Genomic DNA, 22,842 nt, shown 5'->3' with positions numbered 1-22,842 from the left:
GGTTATCTCCTGCAGCTGATTTTAAGAAAAGTTGAAGATGTTGAGAGATCTCAGATACTTCTCACTTATTTTTCATGTCTCGTTTGGTTTGGCTCAAAGATTGTCTGTGTCATATGTTACTCTTACTGATAGCACACCAGACACTGTCTGACATTGAGGTGTGTGTTTAGCATTTGCGGTACCTTCTCCTAGTCTGTAATGCTATCTGCCTGTATGCTAGCATGTGAAAGACCAGTGTTTGCCTCTGTTGTCTAGCAGGTTAAGCCCAAGAGGTAATAGATTAGCAAACAAACAGGACCCAACAGGACTACTCTGAAGATGCCTGCCACAATTGCTGGCGAAACGTCAGGAAAGAAAATTCCAAGACCACGGTTACACAGCCCAGATAACCTACAAGAACCAATGAACTCTGACCGTGAAAGCCTTCGACAATATTTAGGACCCATACTGATTCAAATATTTTCCAACTAGTGAGCCAGCGATGTTGTTATATTGCCAGACAGAACAATTACCTTTGGTGGCCCCGTATGCATGCAACTCTGTTGGTTGGAAAATGTCCCAGTCAGTTACACCCCTCCCCCCATTACGTCAAACTTCTAGACAGTGAAGTGCCAGGAAAGCAGCAGATTTAAAGATTTCAAGACATTGCAGCACTTTATTTTAAAATATGGATTAATTATAAGTATTTCCATATATTTTGATAATTAATATCCGACTGCATATCCCTTCTCCTTAAGGACCTAACTGTAATGATATTAGGGTTTGACATAGGTGGCTTCTATGGACTGGTTGTCACTTGAGCTTTATCTTCTTGTGCCTAATTAACCACTGGTTTTTTTTTAAATCTGCTTTAACCACTTCATTTTCTATATCTCTGTGTAACACTGAGACAAATGAAGAGCTGCTCCTTATTCATTCACAAAAGAAAGTCAGACATTCAGCAGAAATAGGGCTTGTTTTTCCTGTATCCACACCCAACAATACAGATGAGATATTTGCTCATCTGGCAGCCAGAGGCCAATTGTCTGGAGACCCTGAGTTGATTCCCTCCTTTCTTTCCCAGTGCTGATTGTATGGCTTCCAAGAATCAATCCTGTTTAAGAGATGTGCAGCCTCTGTTGCATTATGTAAGAGGCTTAGAAGTAGGAGCTACAAGGGGGGAAAGCTGTTGGTCTTTTACAGCAAGAGATAAATGTCAGAAGGAAACAATTCTTTTCTCTTGATGTACAAGGCAATACATCATGTAAGATAGCGGAGGGCTATCAGCCTGATTTGCTAAAGAGGGCATATTAATATGACAGATAATACTGAATACTGCAAGTCTCTGATAAATATCAGCCTGGGAAAGGCACAAATTTATCTCAATATGTCCCATAAAAAGCTGCAATTGGGTCTCCACATTCTGTATACTCCCAACAGTTGCCAGATGAGGGTTTGCCTGAGGAAGTGTGGCGGAAAGAGGCTAGCATGCAGAAGAAATTAAAATTGTTATGTGTTCATCCCCTGTTCCTGGCAGTTAAAAGTCCAGGCTTACCGTTATAAGCCAAGAGGCAAGGCTTTAAGACATATGAAATGGGGGTATTATTAATATAATTTCTCTGTTCCTGTTGTAGTTTGAGAAAAGTATTAACTTCCATTGGTACTTCCAGATTGATTGGAATATATTAATTCTTGTTTAGTGTTTTACATCTCAAATGCCCAGACGTAGGACATTATCTGTGCCAGTTTGCATAGCTGTCTTTCTGCAGGAGTGCCAGATTATTGGGGTGGGTGGAAGGAAAACTTCTTTTTAATCTTGCTTTCAGCTGGATGCTACACTGTCCAAATGGGAGCACAAGAAATTGCAGCCATTGTCTAGAGGCAGTCTTTAAGAATCAGTGTTTATTGAACAACTCATATCGATCCACTACTACATTCCAGTCATGGGAATCATACCACCAAGTCTCTGTAATGCCTATTACATTATATCTCTCTGTCTGCATTAGAAACTCAAACTCTTTCTTCTTATTGCCCAAGCTTTGGGCATTGGTACATAGACACCTGAAGCCCTGTACCTTCAGCTCCATTAGACCTGGCTCTCCCGGGTGGGCCTCTGCTGTTTGCTCTCCTTTATTGAAATCCTTGTGTTGATTGTCTCCTTCCCCTTGTGGTGTCAGTTTAAAGCCCTCCTGATGAATCTCCCCAGGTTTCTGCCAAACACATTCTTCCACGACCTTGATAGGTGATACAATGATATTGTGAATAACATGCAGTGATGTATTTTAAGTAGGCAGCCGTAGAGTTGCCAGTTGAAAGATATTAATGTACCTTTTATAAGGCATGGTAGAGAATTTTGGCAAATACGGCTCCTACTTTTTTTGTAGTGTGTTGTGCTTTATTTTAAAGAAATAGAATGCAAGTAATCGTTTATATGATTGCAACCCAAGTTGGATGTGAAAGGGGGGAAAAGGAGACAAATGTTAATAAATGATATTTCGAATGAGTCTCCACAGTTACAAAGAAACCCTGCAGTAAAAGATTTCAGAGTCACTGAAAATGTTCCCCAATTCAGTGGCATCACACAGACATTATTCAGTCACCCCTTCTGTGCCCATATTCAAGAATTTAACAGATTTTAACATCAATCTCTTTAGGAATCCTGTTAATTCATGGTTATCATGGTACAATTGATATGGGAGGACTAAGTAGGTCAGCAAAATAACTGAGGGCATGAAATCCATTCTCTTGCAGATGCTGCTCAGGATTGTTTTATAACACTGTTTTTCTTCTTCTTTTTGTTCATTTGTTTTGCTTCCAGAAATTCGTACTCAGTTGGTGGAGCAATTCAAATGCCTGGAACAGCAATCCGAGTCCCGGTTGCAGCTCCTGCAAGACCTCCAGGAGTTCTTCCGCAGAAAGGCCGAGATTGAATTGGAGTACTCTAGGAACCTGGAAAAACTGGCAGAAAGGTTTTCTTCCAAGATTCGCAGCTCCAGGGAACACCACCAGTTCAAGTAAGCTTGCAATTTCCTGATGGTGCTGGCGACCCTAGAGCCCCACTGAATAAATGTCTCTTGGCTGTAACCTCAAAGCTATGGTCTCTTTCTGCTGAAAATCGAACACATGAAGCTGCCTTATACTGAATCAGACCATTGGTCCATCGAAGTCAGTATTGCCTACTCAGACCGGCAGTGGCTCTCCAGGGTCTCAGGTGGAGCTTTTTCACATCACCTACTCGTCTAGTCGCTTTAACTGGAGATGCCAGGGATTGAACCTGGGACCTTCTGCATGCCAAGCAGATGCTGTACCACTGAGCCACAGCTCCTCCATTAAGTTGCAGTCCTCAGGTTTCCAGCTGCAGTACTCTGGTTGCCATCTGTTGGTTTCCCTCCTGATTAGGGCAGTCTGCCTGGCAACGACTAGTGCCTGTGCCATTTCTGTTGTAGCCCCCACTCTGTGGAACAGGTTTCCTGAGGAGATGAGGGAGGCACTCTTTAGGAGGTGCTGCAAGGCCATTTTGTCAGGCTTTAATGGGGTATAGGCAGCAGGTATCTTTTAGGGAGGTTGTGGTGTAGTGGTTAAGAGCAGTGGTTTGGAGAGTAGAGTCTGCTCTGGAGAACCGGGTTTGATTCCCCTCTCCTCCACATAAGCGGTGGAGCCTAATCTGGTGAACTGGATTTGTTTCCCCACTCCTACACACGAAGCCAGCTGGGGGACCTTGGGCAAGTCACGCTCTCTCCGCCTCACCTACCTCACAGGGTGTCTGTTGTCGGGAGGGGAAGGGAAGGCGATTGTAAGCCGGTTTGAGTCTCCCTTAAGTGGTAGAGAAAGTCGGCATGTAAAAACCAACTCTTCTTCTTCTTATAGTATTCTATATGTTTTAAAAGGTGGTTTGTAAACTGCCTTGAGCCACAAGGAAAGGCATGACAGTGGAATATTATTTATAAATAAATGAAAATGATGTGGAGGGTAGAGAAAAATAGGTAATTATGGCACTCAGGTAATCTCTGGTTTTTTGGGGGGGGTAGGTGAAACGATTTATAAACGTATTCGCTTCTGTTCCTTTTTGTTCAAAATACTTGTTCAAGTATGTATAAATGACATTAATCAAGAGCTGTGAATTTCTTGCTCATAATGACCAGTTTTTACTGTTCATCTTGTGGCATTCTCAACCATGGCATGTAGGAGCATGACAAAGTTGGGCTTTTTTGGAGCTGTTAGGGGCAAATACTGTGTCTGATATTCTGTGGGGAGAAGGCTTGTGGTTGCCTGAATCAACATTTCTTTATGGAAAGAATTCCACCAGTAGAATATTAGATTTGGGGGCTAAACTTAAAAAGCTGCACTTCATGGAAGTAGTCTGCACGCTACAGGGTTGCTTTAAACCTCTCCAGGCAATATATTATTGCTGGAGATGTTTGATTTTACAGATTTACGGCTAAAATGTCCCAAGACTATGAAGTAATTTGTATCTTTTTCTCGCTTTCCACTCTCCTTCACTTCTATTTCAGTTTTCTTTATTAGAAGTTCACTCTGGCTTCCAGCCTTCATCTTGGCTGTTTGACTTGGGAGAGCAGGACGGATGCTGTTTAGCGTGTGCCATGTACTGATATTTGCCTTCGAGGTTCTGAACTCTAAATGAACCACATATAAATGTGTTTAGCTCAAGAAAAAGAGGACATTCTTCTCCTTGCAGCTCTCCTGCTGATTCCCCCCCCGCCCGCTGTCTTGACTATACTGTTTATTCCTTGCTCTTGCTCATTTTCCCCCATCTTTTTTGAAAACTACAGCTGTAAAGTGCTTCCTACTGAATGTTTGTTGTCTTCTGTGTTGCTGGTGTCATTTGTGTGTTGGACTACAACTCTCATGAGCTCTCTTTCTGGAGATTTAAGACCAACAACTTTTTCTATATTGTATGTGTCTTCCTCTTTGCTCTGAGCTGCTGCTTGGTCTGGTGTAATACTAAAATCCTGTTTACTCCATATTGCTAAATCCCTTTTAATCTATTTACCCTGGTTCTCTAGTGTACAGAGCCTTCCCAGTTACTTTGCAGCATAGTTTTGCTATTCTGATTTTGTACTTTATTACCTGATGCCACCTTGGATGATGAAGGCCTTGTAAGGCACGGCTAGATCTCCATATCAGGCCCAGATGGGAACACACACTCTCTCCTGTAATTTAAAGGTAACATAAGAACATAAGAAAGGCCATGCTGGATCAGACCAAGGTCCATCAAGTCCAGCAGTCTGTTCACACAGAGGCCAACCAGGTGCCTCTAGGAAGCCCACAAACAAGACGACTGCAGCAGCATTGTCCTGCCTTTTTTTCACAGCACCTAATATAATAGGCATGCTCCTCTGATCCTGGAGAGAATAGGTATGCGTCATGACTAGTATCCATTTTAACTAGTAGCTATGAATAGCCCTCTCCTCCATGAACATGTCCACTTCCCTCTTAAAGCTTTCCAAGGTATCCTTGATGGCCTCCTCTATCATGTGAAGCTCCAACTACTGGGCTTTAATTTATTCACATGGAATGTTAGCATGACATTTTGATTTAGCCCTTGAGGGGATGATGTCCTATTCAGGTTCAGGAAATGGTTTCGTAAGAGTGCTGGAATAATGGCACTGGGTATCCATTTTGGAACAGTGTAATCCCAATTGGCTGTGGGTTACTGTTAAACTGTTCGCTTACTTGGATGTTCTCTGTAACAGCACAAAGCACGGTGTTTAAACTAGGCAGTTCGTTTCAAGGCCTGGATGGCATTAATGGGATTGGTTCATACATACAGAATTAACTGAATAATGAGGGGTTTGTATGGGGGATGTGTTTGCTAGTTTACCAAAAGGCCATTAATTAGAGCAGCTGGAGCTCCCTCTTTCATGCTGCCTTGTAATACCCAGAGATGGAAAGGGGTGGGGGTGGGGGTAGGAATTAGTGCTCTTTCAATTCGAGTTGCTCCTTGTGTAGATGCCAGTCTTTTAGCAGTAGACAAAAGTAAAGCCTGGAGATCCTAGGTTCTTGCGTACATACTTTACATCTAGTTTGTGTATGAAGCACTGGATTTAATTTTTCAGCCATTGTTGAAGTTGTAAAAGAAGCATTTATTTTGTTTTGCTTACTGACATAATTTACAGTCCACCTTTCTGGCTGAGACTCAGATGAACTACACAATTTAAACAAGAACAGGTTTCTTTTTTTAAGTACAGTGCATACAATAAAGCAGTAAAATACAGATGGGCTGGGGAGGCGGACAAGTGGCGATGGCTTGTCAGGGATGGTGGTTGGGCACTTGGGGCAGTGATCCATTGGCAGTTGTACAAGATTGCTAGGCCTTGATGCTGGGTGTGGTTTGTAGCAAGAGCAACATTTCCAGACAGTGTTCTGTGGGAATTTTTAAAAGGCCACCTTGCCTGTTTTGTCAGGATTTTGTTTTTTATCTCAGGTAGTGATGGTGCAGCCCTGACTTTGATGGCCCAGGCTAGCTTGAACCTCAGCTAAGCTAAGCAGGTGCCAGCAAGGATGGGAGACCACCAAGGAGGACCAGGGTCGCTACGCAGAGGCAGGCAATGGCAAACCACCTCCAAATCTCTTTTGCCTTGAAAACCCCACCAGGGATTGCCATAAGTCAGCTGTGACTTAATGGCACTTTCCACCACCATGGCCAGTCACGGTGTACATTCTTAGCAGTTGCCCCACAGCTCTGGCCATGTAGAGTTTTTTTTCCATGGGGACAGCGCAGTGTTGGTTTCCTTAACTTATGTTGAACACTTTTCTGTGAATACAGTGCAGAATCTTCCCTCTGCCTCCTGTTATTCTACAGACATAAAAAAATTTGGTCTCAGATAAGTGGTCAAACTGTGGCCGCAGGGATTTGTTTTATATATTAGGGCACTTCTGAACACTTGTTTGGGGGGCACCTGTTGGCCACTGTTCCCAGAGGCACCTGTTGGCCACTGTGTGAACAGACTGCTGGACTTGATGGGGACAGACTGAGTGCAGGACAAAGGGCTTTGTTGTAGCAATAGGAGCATGTGGATTTGTGCACACAGTCACAAATCCAAAGGTGCCAAAGGGTGAATATGTCAGCTGATGTTTCTGCTTCAGAAATTAAAATATCTAAGCCTAGCTGTTGTGTGCTTTGTTTCTGAACGTTTTGTTTTAGCTCTAGTGTGTGTACATAACACACCCGCACCACCACAACAGCAGGGATGTTATTCATCGTCTTTGTATCCCGCTTTAGCACAGATGCTTCTTGAAGCTGCTTTGAGTAATCCCATTGTGTCCTTGCATCGATCCCGTGAGAATGGTTCACTGAGTGGACTAAAATTACTTAGTGACCTTCACGATGAATTGGGGATTTGCTTTTCACCATGCCACACTTGCTCTATGAGGGGGTATAATCTAGCGGGAAGTTCTCGCTCTGAGAGAGAAGGGCATCTATGATTGGGTGCTTCAGCTTCGCATGCTTCGGGAGGCAGGACCTAAAAAGATTTCACTCCCACTTCCTTTTTCCTAGGACCGCCCCCATCTCTCCAGTTCTTTCCTGCCTCGCTATCGGGAGAGCGTGTTTTTTAGCAGCTCTCTGCTCAGCTTTTGGAAAGGTTCCTCTTGTATTCTACCTTTACCTAACCTTACCCTCCCTAACCCTTCCCTTTGTGGCTCATACTGTCTGTCAGTCCCTGTGTCCTTTTTGTTCCCTCAGAGATTTTTTCTCTGCGGGTGAGGGGGTAGTAATAAGTTTCCCGCCAAAACAAGATGGCGGAGGGTCGACCAGACCAATTTATTATGCAGGGCGACCTGGACCCTTCCCTTCTGAGGCCAGCCATGGAAGGGGATCAGCCCTCCTGCAGCCAGTTGGCGGGCGCTCAGGCTAAAACTAAAAAAGCCGCGCCTAAAAAAAAGAAAGCCAGCTCGGCGCGGGGGAAAGCGGCGAAACGCCTCCTCACGGCCGCCCGGGTTCAAAAAGCCCCGAAGCTCCGCAAAGTGAGCGCAGAGCCAATACAATCTGGTGGCGCTCAGGGACACACAGCGGCCCAGACCGCTCCTATCTCTGCTCCTCTTCCCGAGCATTCAACGGCTCAGACTCCACAAGATGGCGCCGCTTCAACTTGCCCAGGGCCTGCCGCCACAGCAGCCACCGGTAATGTACCCCCGACTTCGGTCATCGCGGGGGCGGGGGGACTGGAATTTCTACGCGCTGAATTCGCAGCGCTTATCAGGGATTCCTTTGCAGAGGGGCTGCGCATGGTTAATTTAGCCCCCCCCCCCACCCCCCCCTCTCGCCTCTACCTCTAGAGAGGCCTCTCCTCCCAGGCGCAGCAAAAGCTCCAAGGTTAGAGCCAAAGCAGGCAAGCTTGGCACGCCTACCTCAGGGTCCGGATCAAGATCCCAGCCGGTTGCCTCGACTGACCAACAGGGGCCTAGTGTCTCCCCCTTTTCCTCGGACGAGGAGGGGGAAGAGAGAGAGGAAGGAGAATTCTCCTCCAGTGGGGAAGAGATAGTGGTTGAAAGTAAACAGAATAGAATTTTTAATGTGGATGATTTCCCCTCTCTCCTGACAAAAATCCTAGCTGCATTAGACCTCTCTGAGGACCCTAAAGGTTGCCCCCCCTGAGAAACTAAAAGGGTCAAGGGAATTTTTTCACATGAATGATTCTCCTTCTACTCTTATCCCAGTCCCAGATTACTTCACAGGACTAATAAAGGCAGAATGGGTCAAGCCCCTAAAGGGGAAAAGGGTCCCCCAAATCACCAAGAAGTTTTATAGCCTGGCTACTGCCTCGGCAGATCTTCTACGTGGACCCACAGTAGAATCCCCTGTATCAGCCCTGCATTCTTCAGACCTGGCCACAGAGGAAGGTCAAGTCATGATCAGAGATCCAGTTGATCGCAAGGTTGACCTGGCCTGCAAGCGCTCCCATGAAGCCTCGGCCCTGGCTGCTAGCGCTTCCATTACCTCGGCTCTCGTATCTAGGGCAGCAATAGTATGGGTCAGGAAGCTAAGCCAACTTATTCCTGAAGACGACAGGAATGCCCTAGAGGGAGTTTCAAGGATTTTAAAAGCTGTCTCCTTCCTGGCCGACGCTTCTGTTGACACCATGGTGTTCTCGGCCAGAGCAATGGCTACTACAGTAGCTGCCAGGAGAGCCATGTGGATACGTCCGTGGCAAGTTGAGCACCGATCTAAAATCGTGTTAATGGGCTACCCATATCAGGGCGACAAACTTTTTGGAGAATCTCTGGAGCCGATCCTTGTTGAAACCAAGGATAAAAAGAAGGCCCTCCCCAAGGTCCTACGTAGGGATAATAAATACCCAAGCCAGCCTTCCTTTCGGCCCTTTCACCCCCTCTCTCGATACAGACAAGACAATAGGAGAGGTCAATGGAACTCCCAACGTGGTTCCTTTCGTAAAGGTGGCCGATATTTCAGAAACTCCCGCTTCTCCAATCCCCAATCGGATAGAGGAGAGAAGAACCCACGACAACCTAAACAATGACTCCCTATCACAGCCTGTGGGGGGCAGGCTCAACCTTTTCCGGGACCAATGGTCCTCCTGCCACCCAGACTCCTGGGTAATGCGGGTAGTGTCTTCGGGTTATCAAATAGAGTTCTTCAAGAACCCCCCAAATCGGGTGATCCTGTCCCCTCGCCCTCTGAACAAGGAAAAGAAATCCAGAACGCTGGCGGCCATCCAACACCTAGTCGACATACACGCCATAGAGGAAGTCCCTCTATTGGAGCGGAAATCTGGCGTCTATTCTATATTCTTTACTGTTCCAAAAAGAGAAGGCAGTTGGCGTGCCATCCTCGACTTAAAATTTTTAAACAAGTTTGTCCATCGAAAGAAGTTCCGCATGGAGACCCTGAAATCCATCTCAGAGGCCCTCAGACCGGGAGATTTTCTTACATCAGTGGATCTCAAAGAAGCATACCTGCACATTCTGATCCATCCTTCCCATCGCAGGTTTCTACGCTTTCAGTTTCACCATCACCACTATCAATTCAGAGCCCTCCCCTTCGGGTTGACCTCTGCCCCGCGGGTATTCTCCAAGATGATGTTGACGCTGGTGGTGCTGGCGCGCCAAAGAGGTATAAGAATCTATCCATATCTGGACGATCTCCTGATATGTGCTGCCTCGAAACAACAGAGCTTAGAACACACGTCCATCGTCCTGGAACTACTGGCACTTCACGGTTTCCTGACAAACGTCACCAAGAGCCAACTATCGCCCTCCATGCGCATTCGCCATCTAGGGGTGTATATCGACACGACCAGCAACTTGCTCATATTGCCGGAGGACAAAGTTGCGAAGATCTGCACCATTGCCAAAAAGACGATCTCGGCCAAGTCTTCTCGTCTTATGTCACTGGCCAAATTCCAAGGCCTAATGATATCCTGCATTCCTTCTGTACAGTGGGCGAGGTTGCACGCCCGACCACTCCAGAACTTTCTCAACGTGTACCAACAGGACATTGCGCGGAAACGCGACAGGAACAGTCCCGGACCAAGTGAAATCCAGCCTGATTTGGTGGTCAGACCCTACATCCCTGTCCAAGGGTCTTCTATTCATCAGACCTGTTCCAACGGAGATCTTCACCGATGCCTGTCTCTCCGGCTGGGGGGCCACACTCATGGGCAGACCAGCACAAGGAGTGTGGAACGCTCGAGAAAAAAGACTCCACATCAATGTCCTCGAAACCAGAGCGGTTCTAAAGGCCCTGAAGTTCTTCAAACCACAGATCTGGGGAGCGAACCTCCTAGTCAGAACGGACAATGTGGCCACAAAGGCCCACATCAACAAACAGGGTGGGTCTCGCTCCGTGGCACTCAGCAGAGAGGCCAGATCACTGATGCTCTGGGCCGAAGCCAACCTGTCATTCATATCAGCAGAACACATTCAGGGGACCCTGAATGTGCAGGCAGACTGGCTAAGCAGAGAAACCCTGAACGAAGCCGAATGGTCACTCCATCACGAGGTTTTCCAGCAGATCTCCCAACGGTTCGGTCAACCAACAGTGGACCTGTTCGCAGCCCAAGGGAACCAGAAACTAACAAGGTTCTTCACTCGATACAAACAGCATGGGGCAGAACAGACAGATGCGCTGATAGCCCCTTGGCCCGAGGAACTCCTGTATGCCTTCCCTCCGTTCCCCCTGATTCCACGAGTACTAAGACGTATAAGGGATCTCCAGGCTTCAGTGACTCTAGTAGCTCCTTACTGGCCTCGTCGACCATGGTTCCCAGTTCTGATGGAGTTGTCCACCCAGGAACCTTGGAGGTTACCGAACAGAGAAGACCTTCTCCATCAAGGCCCAATCCTCCACCCCAACCCAGGATGGTACCATCTGACCGCCTGGGCATTGAAAGGGACCGGTTCCTAGCCCTAGGCTACTCCGCAGAAATTACTGAAACCATTTTAGCGTCCCGTAAACCCCCTACCATCAGGATATACAATGCCTCGTGGAAAGCCTTTACAAGATGGTGTCGTCGCAAAAAAGTTAATTCCTTGAAACCACGAATAGCACATGTCCTTCAGTTCCTGCAGGATGGTCGCAAACAGGGGTTGAAAGTATCCACACTCCGCAGACAATTAGCGGCAATTGCCACCATAGTTCCCAAGGTATCAGGGTTCCAGATCACCAAACACCCCCACGTCAAAGCATTCCTGAAGGGAGTCACCCTGATATCCCCGCCGGTCATCCATAGGTTTCCGACGTGGAGCTTGCATACCGTCCTCACTGCATTGACCAAGCCACCTTTTGAGCCTCTCCGTCAAGTAGGTCTCAGTTGGCTGCGCATGAAAACCCTATTTTTGACAGCGGTTACTTCAGCCCGTAGGGTCTCAGAGCTTAGCGCCTTGTCCATTAGACCGGGACTTTGCACCTTTCATGCCGATAAGGTAGTCCTAAGGCCGGATCCATCCTTTTGCCCAAAAGTCAGCTCAAAATTTCATAGGGAACAGGAGTTAGTGCTACCCTCCTTCTGCCCCAACCCAAAATCTCAAAAAGAAAAGGAATGGCATTCCCTAGATTTGAGGCGAGCCCTGCGGATTTACATCTGACGCACGGGTCCCATCAGGAACTCAGAGTCCCTCTTCATCAACCTCACCCAGCCTAAAAAGAGTAAACCCATGTCCCGGTCAGCGGTTAGTAGAACCATCACTAAGTGTATCTCCCTCGCCTACTCTCACAGTAACCTGCCAGTTCCTCCCAGGATTACTGCCCATTCAGTGAGGAGCGCCGCCACCTCTACCGCATTCGACCGTAGGGCCCCGCTCGAGGAAATATGTAAGGCCGCGACGTGGTCTTCTATTTCCACGTTTGTCAGGCACTACAAACTAAACCTATACGCTTCGTCGGACGTCGCCTTTGGCAGACGGGTCCTTCAGAGTGTCTTGCAGGACGTCTAATCCCACCCATTAGGGACAGCTCTGGTATGTCCCAATCATAGATGCCCTTCTCTCTCAGAGCGAGAACGAGCCTTGGATATGTACCGTGAAGGCTCCTTCTGCTCTGAGATACGAAGGGCATCTCCCCGCCCAAAACGTCCTGAATAGGGTAAGGAGGTTATCATTAATTTTCTTCCAAGTTTTTATTAAACTACACTCAAGAAACTGACCTAGTTTCCTCTTCCCTGGGGGTATTGTTTATTTCCCAGTTAAGTTTATATGTTATAACTGTTACCTGTTTATACTGTTCCTATCTGTATTACTGTTCCTCACCTGGTACACTGCTGATAAGTATTAACACCTTTACATCCTATGAGTTTGCTTCCTTCCTGGGGAGTTTTCGTTTGAGCCCGGTGATTCTCGGAAAGTCTTGAACTGGAGAGATGGGGGCAGTCCCAGGAAACAGGAAGTGGGAGTGAAATCTTTTTAGGTCCTGCCTCCCGAAGCATGCGAAGCTGAAGCACCCAATCATAGATGCCCTTCGTATCTCAGAGCAGAAGGAGCCTTCACGGTACGGATCCAAGGCTCGTTCTCTTGTACACGCCCCAATGAAATGGGTGGGTGCTGCAGAAGACGCTTACTGCGCACACACACACACACACTCACACTCTTTCTCACACATGCATCTGAGACTCTTCCAGTTAAAGTTGACACAAACAGAACCAAGCCTGGATTGCTCTGCACAATGTTGATCCTTGGAGCAAGAACTACTTTTCTATCGCAAAGATACAACAGAAGCCCATCCATAAAAGGAAAACCTATTTGTATTGATGGTGATCATGTAACTACCCTCATGGGCTAGGCGCAGAGTCCAGAATGGGTAAAGGCAATCTGTCTGACATGCAAGTTTTGGCTTCAGTGCTGCACATGGGATCAAAGCATTAGAAAGTGTCCTTAGATGAAGAGGAAGCATGGGGATTTGAATACATAATGAGACACAGCTGTTGGGAGCATAACGGTCTGAAGCCCTAGCAGCATGCTGAGCATGGGACGTGTAGGTAAGCCCAAAGAAAAAGGGTTGCGTGGGGGAAGGGAGAACTTTCTGGAAAAGCAGCCATGACTGTATGTCAGTTTTCTGCTTCGGTGCCCTGACTTGAATTGATTTTTAGGACAGGGACTAGTCAGGAAGTCCCTTCTCTGCGATTTGGCAAGAAGCTTTCAAAGACGGATGATTATACAATGGGTCTTATTTCGTTCTGCCTTGAAGGCGTATCTTTACATAAGTGTTTACATTTTTGGTGGACTAAATAGAGTTGTACACCAGTGAATTCTTCATAAATAAATTCTCTGACAGGAGGAGACTTCTCACTTTTGCCTCATACCAAGTTATAAATAAACAGAAGGGTTTTTTTTACCTAGAAGATATAGCTCACTTTTCAAAGTAACAGCTATAACTGGAAATGAATGAAACAGACAAAAGCAACTTTAAAAAATCAACATTTCACACAATAACAAAAACACACACAACCACTTTTAGGCTAAAACTCTTATCAAAAAGTGGTGAGCTTGTAATGCATTCACACTTTGGCTGGATTCGGTGCCACAGTGAACAATATGGTGGGAACTCATAATGACAAGAACTGTTTGTTCATTCCCCTTCTCACCCCCCCCCCCAGTGCTGCCTGTTTTGAACCCAGCCCTGATTCCCTGTGCTGTCCAAATGTATGTGCCTGGCTGAAACGGAGTCCTCTCCCAAACTGAGATTAAACCAGTGGTTAGAATTCTGGTTTCTGAGGATGAAACAAACCGCAGTTTGCCCAGGTGCCTGCATTTGGATATTATAGTGAGTTGGGGCATCATTTGTAGTTTCCCAAAGCTTGGAGACTTTCAGTTGTGCCATGTAGGTGAGGTGAGTACAAGAGGGCAAGCTGAATTGCTGCTTGTCATGAACAAACTGGTGTGCCATGACATCTGAGTGCATCCTTCATAGATGGAAATGAAATTTTTTTTTGCCATGTGAACATGGCTTTGAGGTGTATGCCATTAAAATATGATGTAATTTTCTCTTCTGACTTCAAGTGTAGCTGGGGGATTGTGCGACCATGAAAGAGCAGTCCCAAACAGGTCCACTCAGAATCTTACCAAGTCCTTTCAGTGGGGCTTACTCCCAGGAAAGGTCCAACCTCATTAAATTACTTAGCTGTACTCATTCAAGCTTGCTGGCCCAACCTTGCCTATTTATTTAGAACATTTTATGCTACCTCTCCAGAAACCTGCCCAAGGTAGATTCAAGATTCAAGTTTGTTAATATGGTCATTGACCAATCACGTGCCAACACATCAAAATTTCCAGACACAATAGTTTTGCACCACAGAATCTCAGATTGCCCATACATATAAAGGTGTAAGGTCAATAAAAGCAACCCCTGGTTAAAATTATCACATTAAAATTGATAAAATTGTAAAATATTCTAACAATCATTCTCTAATAGAGCTCTGCGTATTTTAATAGCAACAGTGCAGAACTTGGCAGTTTGGAGCATAAGCTGAGGGTCTTCTAATAGGAGCTTCTTTGCCAAAAGCTCAACTGACTCATCAGGGAATTTACCAAGTAGAGGGGAAATAAGCTTTGATCTAACTTCGTGGTAGAATGGGCAACATATCAGTGCATGTTCGATGGTTTCAATGTCCCCTGTTCCACACAGACATAACCTCTCTGAACTAGGAGTCTGATCTGGAGAACCGGGTTTGATTCCCCACTCCTGCACATGACCGGCAGAGGCTAATCTGATGAACAGGATTTGTTTCCCCACTCCTCCACACGAAGCCAGCTGGGTAACCTTGGGCAAGTCATGCTCTCTCAGCCCCACCTCCCTCACAGGGTGTCTGTTGTGGGGAGGGGAAAGGAAGGTGATTGTAAGCCGGTTTGATTCTCCCTTAAGTGGCAGAGAAAGTCGGCATATAAAAAACAAATCTTCCTCCTCTTCCTCCTCTTCCTTCTGTTCTTCCTCCCTCCTCTTTCTTTCTCTTCTTCCTCCTCCCTTCTAAAACAGCCAACCTGCCCAAGGTAGTCGATGTGTGTTTGTCACAACATAGGCAGTGATCCTATGTGCGTATGTATGTAGGCTAAGTACCCACATTATGGCAAAAGCACATTGATTGGGGGCAAGCCGGTGCATGTGGTCCTGCTCCTCCTGTATGCACGTTTCCTGGTACACTCTTATTCCTGTATACAGTGTCTTTTTAAAAATCTAAGTTATACCTACTGCTGGTTGCTACAGGCCCCCGCTGTGAACACTGCAACCAGACTGTTGGCTGTTTTCCTGGCTAGCAGCTCTGGCAGTGCAGGGGAGCAAACTGTGAAGTTTCATTTTGGGGACGTTTGTACTACAAGCTAGAAACCTCTTAGCTTGGGGAACTGGGTGGCACTGGAGGCCAGTTTGGTATTACGGGCTGGCATGGAGCTCAGAGCTCACCTGCACTGGGCAATTTGTTGCTGAGGGAGGGCCCCCAGGTTTCCAGCTTGCCTGTTTTGTTTAATTTTGTCTTCATCCTGTCTTCTTGCTTCCAACCTGTCTGCTGCCTCCCAAGGTAAGCTTTTTCTGTCCTTGGATGTTCAATTATGTGTTTATGTGGCCGTGTATTTGTTTGTGTGTCTGAAGTGCCGTCAAGTTGCAGCTGACTTATGGCATCCTTGTAGGGTTTTCAAGACAAAAGACAAACAGAGGTAGTTTACCATTGCCTTCCTCTGCATGTACTCCAAGGTAAAATAAGAAAATCAAAAGCCCCAGGTGATTAAAGACTCCCTTAAACTTGAGTCAGTGATTAACCCTTTTTCCTCATGTGGAGGAGTGGGGAATCAAACCTGGTTCTCCAGATTAGAGTCCACCGCTCTTAACCACTACACCACCCTGGTTTAAGGATTTCGGTTCTGGTTATTACTGTGATTTTTAATATTTCTTTTTCTGTTTATGTAAAGTTGGAAAACCCAAGCCGGTAGGTGCTTAACTAGTGGAATAAATAGTAGAAGCGGCTGGGCTGAAAATCAAATTCTCATAGATTAGAAATTGCAGCGAGACCCATCCTGGTGTCTGTTGTTGCAGTTGAAAAGCAAAGCCAGCTCAATATGGCTCCATTCATTTTTGGCAGCCAGATGGAGATAAGCGTAGCATCTGGCAAATGGACTGAGCAGGCCCTGGAACATACTGTGAATTTTGAACTAATTATTAGTAAGTCCCCAAGCAAAAGTAGCTAGAGGGTGTTCATTGTGCTGTGCTAAGATGAGACTGGGGGCTGTAAATGCAGATGTGTAAGCGGGGCGAGGAAGATAAAAAAAGTATTCTAAACACCGTAAATAAATGTTTGCCTTTTAAACTTTTATGTGCAAGTCTTGTTCTTCTCTAATTAAATTACTTCTAAAGTTCTTTGTGGCAGAGTAGTTTAATTACACCACTCCGCAACTCTGGTTCCTTTTCTTCATTTGTTGTTGGTATGATTGCATTTGGGTTCAAAAGAAAACCCTCTGAGCAGCAGCTGTTTTAATACTTTGGGCCAGCTGAAGTTCTGTTGGGTGGAGGAGTACGCATGGGGCAGGGGGAAGTGCTTTTTAGGCCTGTATATTCGCAAATGAAGCAAATAGCAAAAGATACTTTTGCACACATTGAGAGATGTATCTAAGTGGGTTTTAAAGCTGCTTGAGACAGAGTCAAGTAGAGAGTGAGTGATCAAGAAATACAATGGAGGATAAGAACAGTTGTGTTTTATATTGTTTTGCAATCTGCTGGCTCTTGGCCCCTCTCAACCTGACAAACCCAGAGGCTTACTGCACCATTAATTTACTCCAAATTATTAGCGTGGTCATACTGTGTGGCTTGGCGGCGCAGTCAGATTTCCCCCACACACCTTGGCCAAATTCATAGCTGTATTTACAACTGCCTGTCTGCACTTTCCCCCGGGGAGCGTCGCATAATTCATGATGTCATGGATGTGCGACAAACTCCCCTTTCCCCCTTTTTAATTTTTTGCAAACTTCACTCCGGCAGCCTGCAGCCTGGGGTCTCAGACCCCTTGCTGTCCCTATAAAAATGTCCACAAGCACATACAAATTGGGACAAGCAGCATGAGAAGCCTGGCAGAACTTGTATAGGGTTGAGCGAGGGAGACTGCAAGACCAAGCAAGGAACTCTCTCCTGTTGCTGCCACCTTCGTTTGAAAACTGCAGTCCCACAGTCTTCACAGAACTCATTTAATTATAATAAACACTGCACAAAGTTGCTGGTGTGTCTGCAAAGCCCCTGTCGTGGAGGAATCCCTACTCAGAGAGCTTGCATAACTGCTCTCCAAATTTCTCTGCAACTTTTTTTTTAGTTCACTTTAGGCACAGTCGGGTGCCTGAGGATGTATTTTTTTAAAAGCTACACTCAAAGGGACAAAAGACTGCTCAAAGCTGGAAATCATTCCCATCTTACCTTGGGGATATTGCACCAGGAGGAAAATGGGGGGAGGGGGAGAGAAGAGAGAAGAAACTGAAACAATCATTCTACTGCGGCCAGAACAAAAGGAACAAGTACAGCCTCCTCCGTAACAACAGAAACAAAAGAGACTGGCTGGAGAATGGGTCGCTTCTTTGCAGGCTTTAATCACCATGCTTGACATCCTGATCCCTTTTTTAAAAAGAAGAGGAATGATCCAACATTACTCCAAGTGCATTTTTTTAAAAAAAAAGGCTCAGAAAATGGCCACCAGAGGGAAAGGGGAGGGGACATAGGCTACACAGTGGGTGTGTACGGCAGAGGGGCGGGGGAAATAAACAGTGTCTTAAAGCTATCTGCACCTCAGGGGAAGCCGTCTGGGAAACAGAGAAAGGAAAAAGATCGCCTTATAAGCATTTCTGGAAACCACGTCGATTAAGCGACAGCAAAACGGTTCCACCACCGAAGGGAGGGGGGAAGGTGCAATCATCAATCAATAAAATGTCTCAACAAACGTTTCAAACAGTGAGTGCGTTAGCCCTTCCAGTCTCTACTACTGTGAAAGGTTTTGCCTTTGTGAAGCATCACAGCCTGCTATCACACCAAAGCCTATCTTAATGTAGCATCCGGTTGCCGTGTAATTAAAGGATAGTTATTGGGTGGATGCTGTATGTGGGCTTAGTTTAGTTTTTGTCTTGAAATGTGAAGCAGGACCTCAAGAAGCCAAAAGCAGGACAAGGAAGCCTGGAAGGCAGTAAAAATTCTTAGACAAGGTAACTTGAGTTTTTTAGGCCTCTTACGCTTGGTAATTAGCAGCGCGTTCCAGGCAGAATTGCCTCGCATATTTTTTTGATTTTTTCACGCTGAACCGTCATTTTGGAAGTGACTGCAAAGTGACTTAAGAGCCCCTTTAACGTGACCTTTGGTGTTTGCTCTGCCCCCGCCGCGAAGAATCCCCTGAAGAAACCATGCAAAATAAAAGTGATGTGTTAGCTATGCACATGCTAATTGCTATGCAAACAGGAACGAAGGAGCAGGCGAGTGGGGGGTGGAATTTCTCCTTTTGCGTCGGGACCGTGAATAGGCATTTTTAAAGTCGCATTTAAAAAAAGATCTTTGAGCGAGCATCAAAATTGACCATGCATAAATGGCCTTAAAGTCCTTCACGAAAGCCTTCACTGCAGAATATATGTCTACTTTCCAAGAGGTGGGGTACCTCATGGTATTAAGTGGTATGGGCATAGATGGCTACTTTCCTAGAGCAGGGCTTCTTTTTCCACTCACAACCCCTTTTCACCCGAGAAATATTTACATGACCCCAGGTATATAAAATAGGTATACAAATCAAACATTTACTGATAAATCATAAAGAAATTTATACTGTTGCCAAATTTTTCACGACCCCTACATTCAGTTACGTGACCCTATATGTTTGCCCTTCCTCTGCATTTTCACAGTTGTGGAGTCAGTCTATTTTGTATCGTGTGTGCTTTCAATAATGAGGATTTTCAAAGCAGGGTGCTATCATCATCGGTAGTGTCATCAGGGGTGTCACAGCACCCCCTTTTTTAAAAAGTCCCTCAAATATCAGTATATCACTAGAGCAGTGTAATAATAGGCATAGCTTTCATTTAGTTCCCTCCCTCATGGAGATATGCCTTTTTCCTTTTATCTCCATGAGGGAAGGAGATAGATTTTTTAAAAAAAACGAAAGCTGGGATTTCAGAGAACCTATTATGCCTACTGTTAAAATGCTCTAAAAATATGTTGATATTTTAGGGGCGTTTTAAAAAAACAAAGCAAAAAAATCCATCATCAAGAGACAAAGAAAACCAACAGGAAACTTACACATGAGGAAAAAAATGACTCAAAATTAGCCACCAGAAAAATTGGGGTAAAAGTGGTGTCATAAGAACCTGGGTGCGTGGGTGGGTGGAGGGGGACACAGGAGAAAAACAATCAAAAACTTAAGTGAAAACTGAAGGCATAAAAATGCCTGCAGAAATCAGGGGATAAACCAAAGCAGTTTGGAGCCAGAATTGACCCCCCCCCCAAAATGCGGAAAAGTGTTAGGTGAATGATCCTTGACTCATAAACAAATGGTTTTGTCCTCCTTCAGTTTTATCCTGCAGTTTCCTGCCTATGGCGTAGTGTGACATTTGGTATGTGATTGCATATATTTGAATTCTTCCCCCCTCTCATTTATTTATTTTCCCCCAAAAAATGCCCAGTTTTTTTCCGTGGCTTGAGAATTTCTGGAAATTTTACGTATGTAGTACAGAGAACATTAAGAACATAAGAAAGGCCATGCTGGATCAGACCAAGGTCCATCAAGTCCAGCAGTCTGTTCACATAGTGGCCAACCAGGTGCTTCTAGGAAGCCCACAAATAAAGACAACTGCAGCAGCCTGCCTGTGTTCCAATGCACCTAATATAGTAGGCATGCTCCTCTGAAACATTGCTATGGCATGGTGGACATATGGATGTATCAAGATAATCTGGACTTCCCCTATTCAGAGTCATCTCTGAGAATAGATTTGGACTAAAGAGCCTCCGTTGCTGCTGAGGCTTATAAAGTGGTTCATCAATTTTAAATTGCAGTAATATATTATTGAACATGATGGTTTCAAGGGGGAAATGAGCTTAACAAAACTGAACCATTTATTTGCTTTACACATTAATAATCCTTAGCACCACCCTTCCTGCTCTTTCTACCTTTGTTTTTTTCTTGCTGAGGGACTCTAATCAGTAGTAATATGGGTTCGTGGCGTTATAAAAACGAATCAGTGTATTGTGGTATAAGCCCTGTCTGCTGATATAGATAGAAATGACATAGGGGCAGAGAGGTACCACAAAGTAACGCCATAAAATCTCGCAGCCCAAAAATAGATGTGTTGCATTGCTGCATGGAGCACAAATGAAAGCAAGACCCGGAAGAATAGACGGTGAAGTCAGAGTGGATGTCATTGCTACTGTTTTTTTTTAAATAGACTGTGGGTGCTAGCTTAGGTAAACCTTAGTGATTGTTCTGAATGGAGAAGGAAACCTCTGGGTGTCCTTTTTCCTAAACCACATTGTTTTTATAAATTCTTGTTTTGGAGGTGAAAGGATGCAGAAATCATGCTGCAGTATACTTCCTTTCTTCTATCATAAGAACATAGGAAGAGCCCTGCTGAATAGAGACCAACGGTCCATCTAGTCCAGCACCCTGTCTCTCACAGTGGCCAACCATTTCCTCTGGAGGGCCAATGGGGTATAGAGGACGAGGCCTTCCCCTGATGTTGTCTCCTGGCACCGGTATTCAAAGGTTTACTGCCTCTGAATGTGGAGGTTCCCTTTAGTCACTATAGCTAGTAGCCACTGATAGACCTCTCCTCCATGAATCTGTCTAACCCCTTTTTAAAGTTGTCTTTGTCTGTGGTCATCTCTACATCCTCTTGCAGTGAATACCACATTTTAATCACTCATTGTGTAAAGAAGTATTTCCTTTTGTCCATCTGAAATCTATGGCCTGTCAAGTTAATTGGATGCCCTCGAGTTCTAGCATTTTGGGAGAGGGAGAAAAAGTTATCTGTGTCAACTCTGTTTATAAACCTCGATCATGTCACCCCTTAGCCATCTCTTTTGTGAATGGAAAAGTCAGACTCTTCAGCCTTTCCTCACAGGGAAGGTGCTCCAGCCTCTTAATCATTTAGTTTGCCCTCTACTTTTTTCCATCTCTGCAATGTCCTTTTTGGGATACGGTGACCAGAACTGTATTCCAAATAAGGTTGCACCATAGATCTATATGGGGCATTATAATATTGGCTGTTTTATTTTCAATCCCTTTCTAATAATCCCCAACATAGAATTTGCCTTTTTTACTGTTGTGGCACACTGGGTCGCACTTTCATTGAGCTATTCATTTCTTTGGGGTGTGTACACAAGGTATCAGTTGGATTCCTGATCGTTCCTGACATAGCTTGGTGACTCCAGGAAGCTTTTATTGTCTCAGCTTGGATCCAAACTTGGACCTGTAGTTTGTGCCTCTCTCCAAATAGCTAAATCGCTGAATTTCACAGCAACTTCTCTATTTTCTCTTTGGTCATCACTATGCAGCATGTCTCCTGTAATAATGGCTGTTGATGCTTATTGTAGAGCAAGAAATCTGTTTCATCAGGATTTTGAACACAAGCAGCGTGCAAGACATGTTTTAACAGCTTACATCACATGGGGGTGAAGTAGGGTTCCCAACCGCCCGGTTGTGGCAGGCAATTGCCTGCCAATCAACCAAGCTGCCCACTGACCAGTTGATGGTTAGCAGGCCGAAGCCGGAAGGGAAGAGCGACCCCCCTTTGCAATATCACTACTTCCGGGTTTACCCTGGAAGTTCTGGCATTGCCATAAACTCCGAAAACTAGCCATAACCTCTGAAAGCTCTATGGTTTCCATAGAGTTTTCGGAGGTTATGGCTAGAGCATCCCGTGCAATGCTGGAACTTCCAGAGTAAACACGGAAGTGGCAGTATTGTGTGTGTGGGGGGATTGCTCTTTCCAGCCCCGCCAGAAAGCAACTCCCACCAAAGGTAAGAGTGGACCTGGCAACCCTAGGGTGAAGGCTCACCTTCACTTAAAATTTCAGTGCTGTTCAGAGTATTGTTAAGGGCCTTCATTCTTACTTTAAATTAAAAGTTCTATATCCTTGAATACATTCTCCTTCTGAAAGGAGTGGTCAATAATGTGGGGGCATGCAAGACAAACCAGCTGTTTTCGTCTTTCCTAGGAATGTGAGCAAAGGTCTTTTTAACAGCTTTCTTCTGCAGGCAGTCTGGCGAGGCGAGTCATCTAAAGGAGTCACTATTAACCAGCAGTTGGCAAGCAACAGAGTCTTTATAAATTGAACCCAAAGATTCTCTGGAGTCTGTAAGGCGGCAGATTGTGTAATGGGGGCATATCCTGCAGTCAATGGCCATATAAGATTTTAGATCTATGCTATGTGGTGGCAGTAATCATTACTGTATC

At 45.3% G+C, this 22,842-nt stretch overlaps 1 protein-coding gene across 3 annotated transcripts in view; it reads left to right on the top strand.

Annotated features, from left to right (window-relative positions):
- Positions 1 to 22,842, top strand: part of SRGAP3 (SLIT-ROBO Rho GTPase activating protein 3) — a 255,426-nt gene that overhangs the window by 110,839 nt on the left and 121,745 nt on the right. For 2 of the 3 annotated variants that reach the window (XM_056852682.1, XM_056852674.1), the window contains exon 2: positions 2,798 to 2,993. In XM_056852682.1, the coding sequence (XP_056708660.1) occupies positions 2,798 to 2,993 (196 nt within the window). The remainder of the gene's footprint in view (positions 1 to 2,797; positions 2,994 to 22,842) is intronic. The other variant, XM_056852690.1, reaches the window with a different exon arrangement.

This window comes from Euleptes europaea, chromosome 1 (genome assembly GCF_029931775.1).
Source record: "Euleptes europaea isolate rEulEur1 chromosome 1, rEulEur1.hap1, whole genome shotgun sequence".
NCBI lineage: Eukaryota > Metazoa > Chordata > Lepidosauria > Squamata > Sphaerodactylidae > Euleptes > Euleptes europaea.
This window is presented reverse-complemented; position numbering and strand designations above follow the sequence as displayed.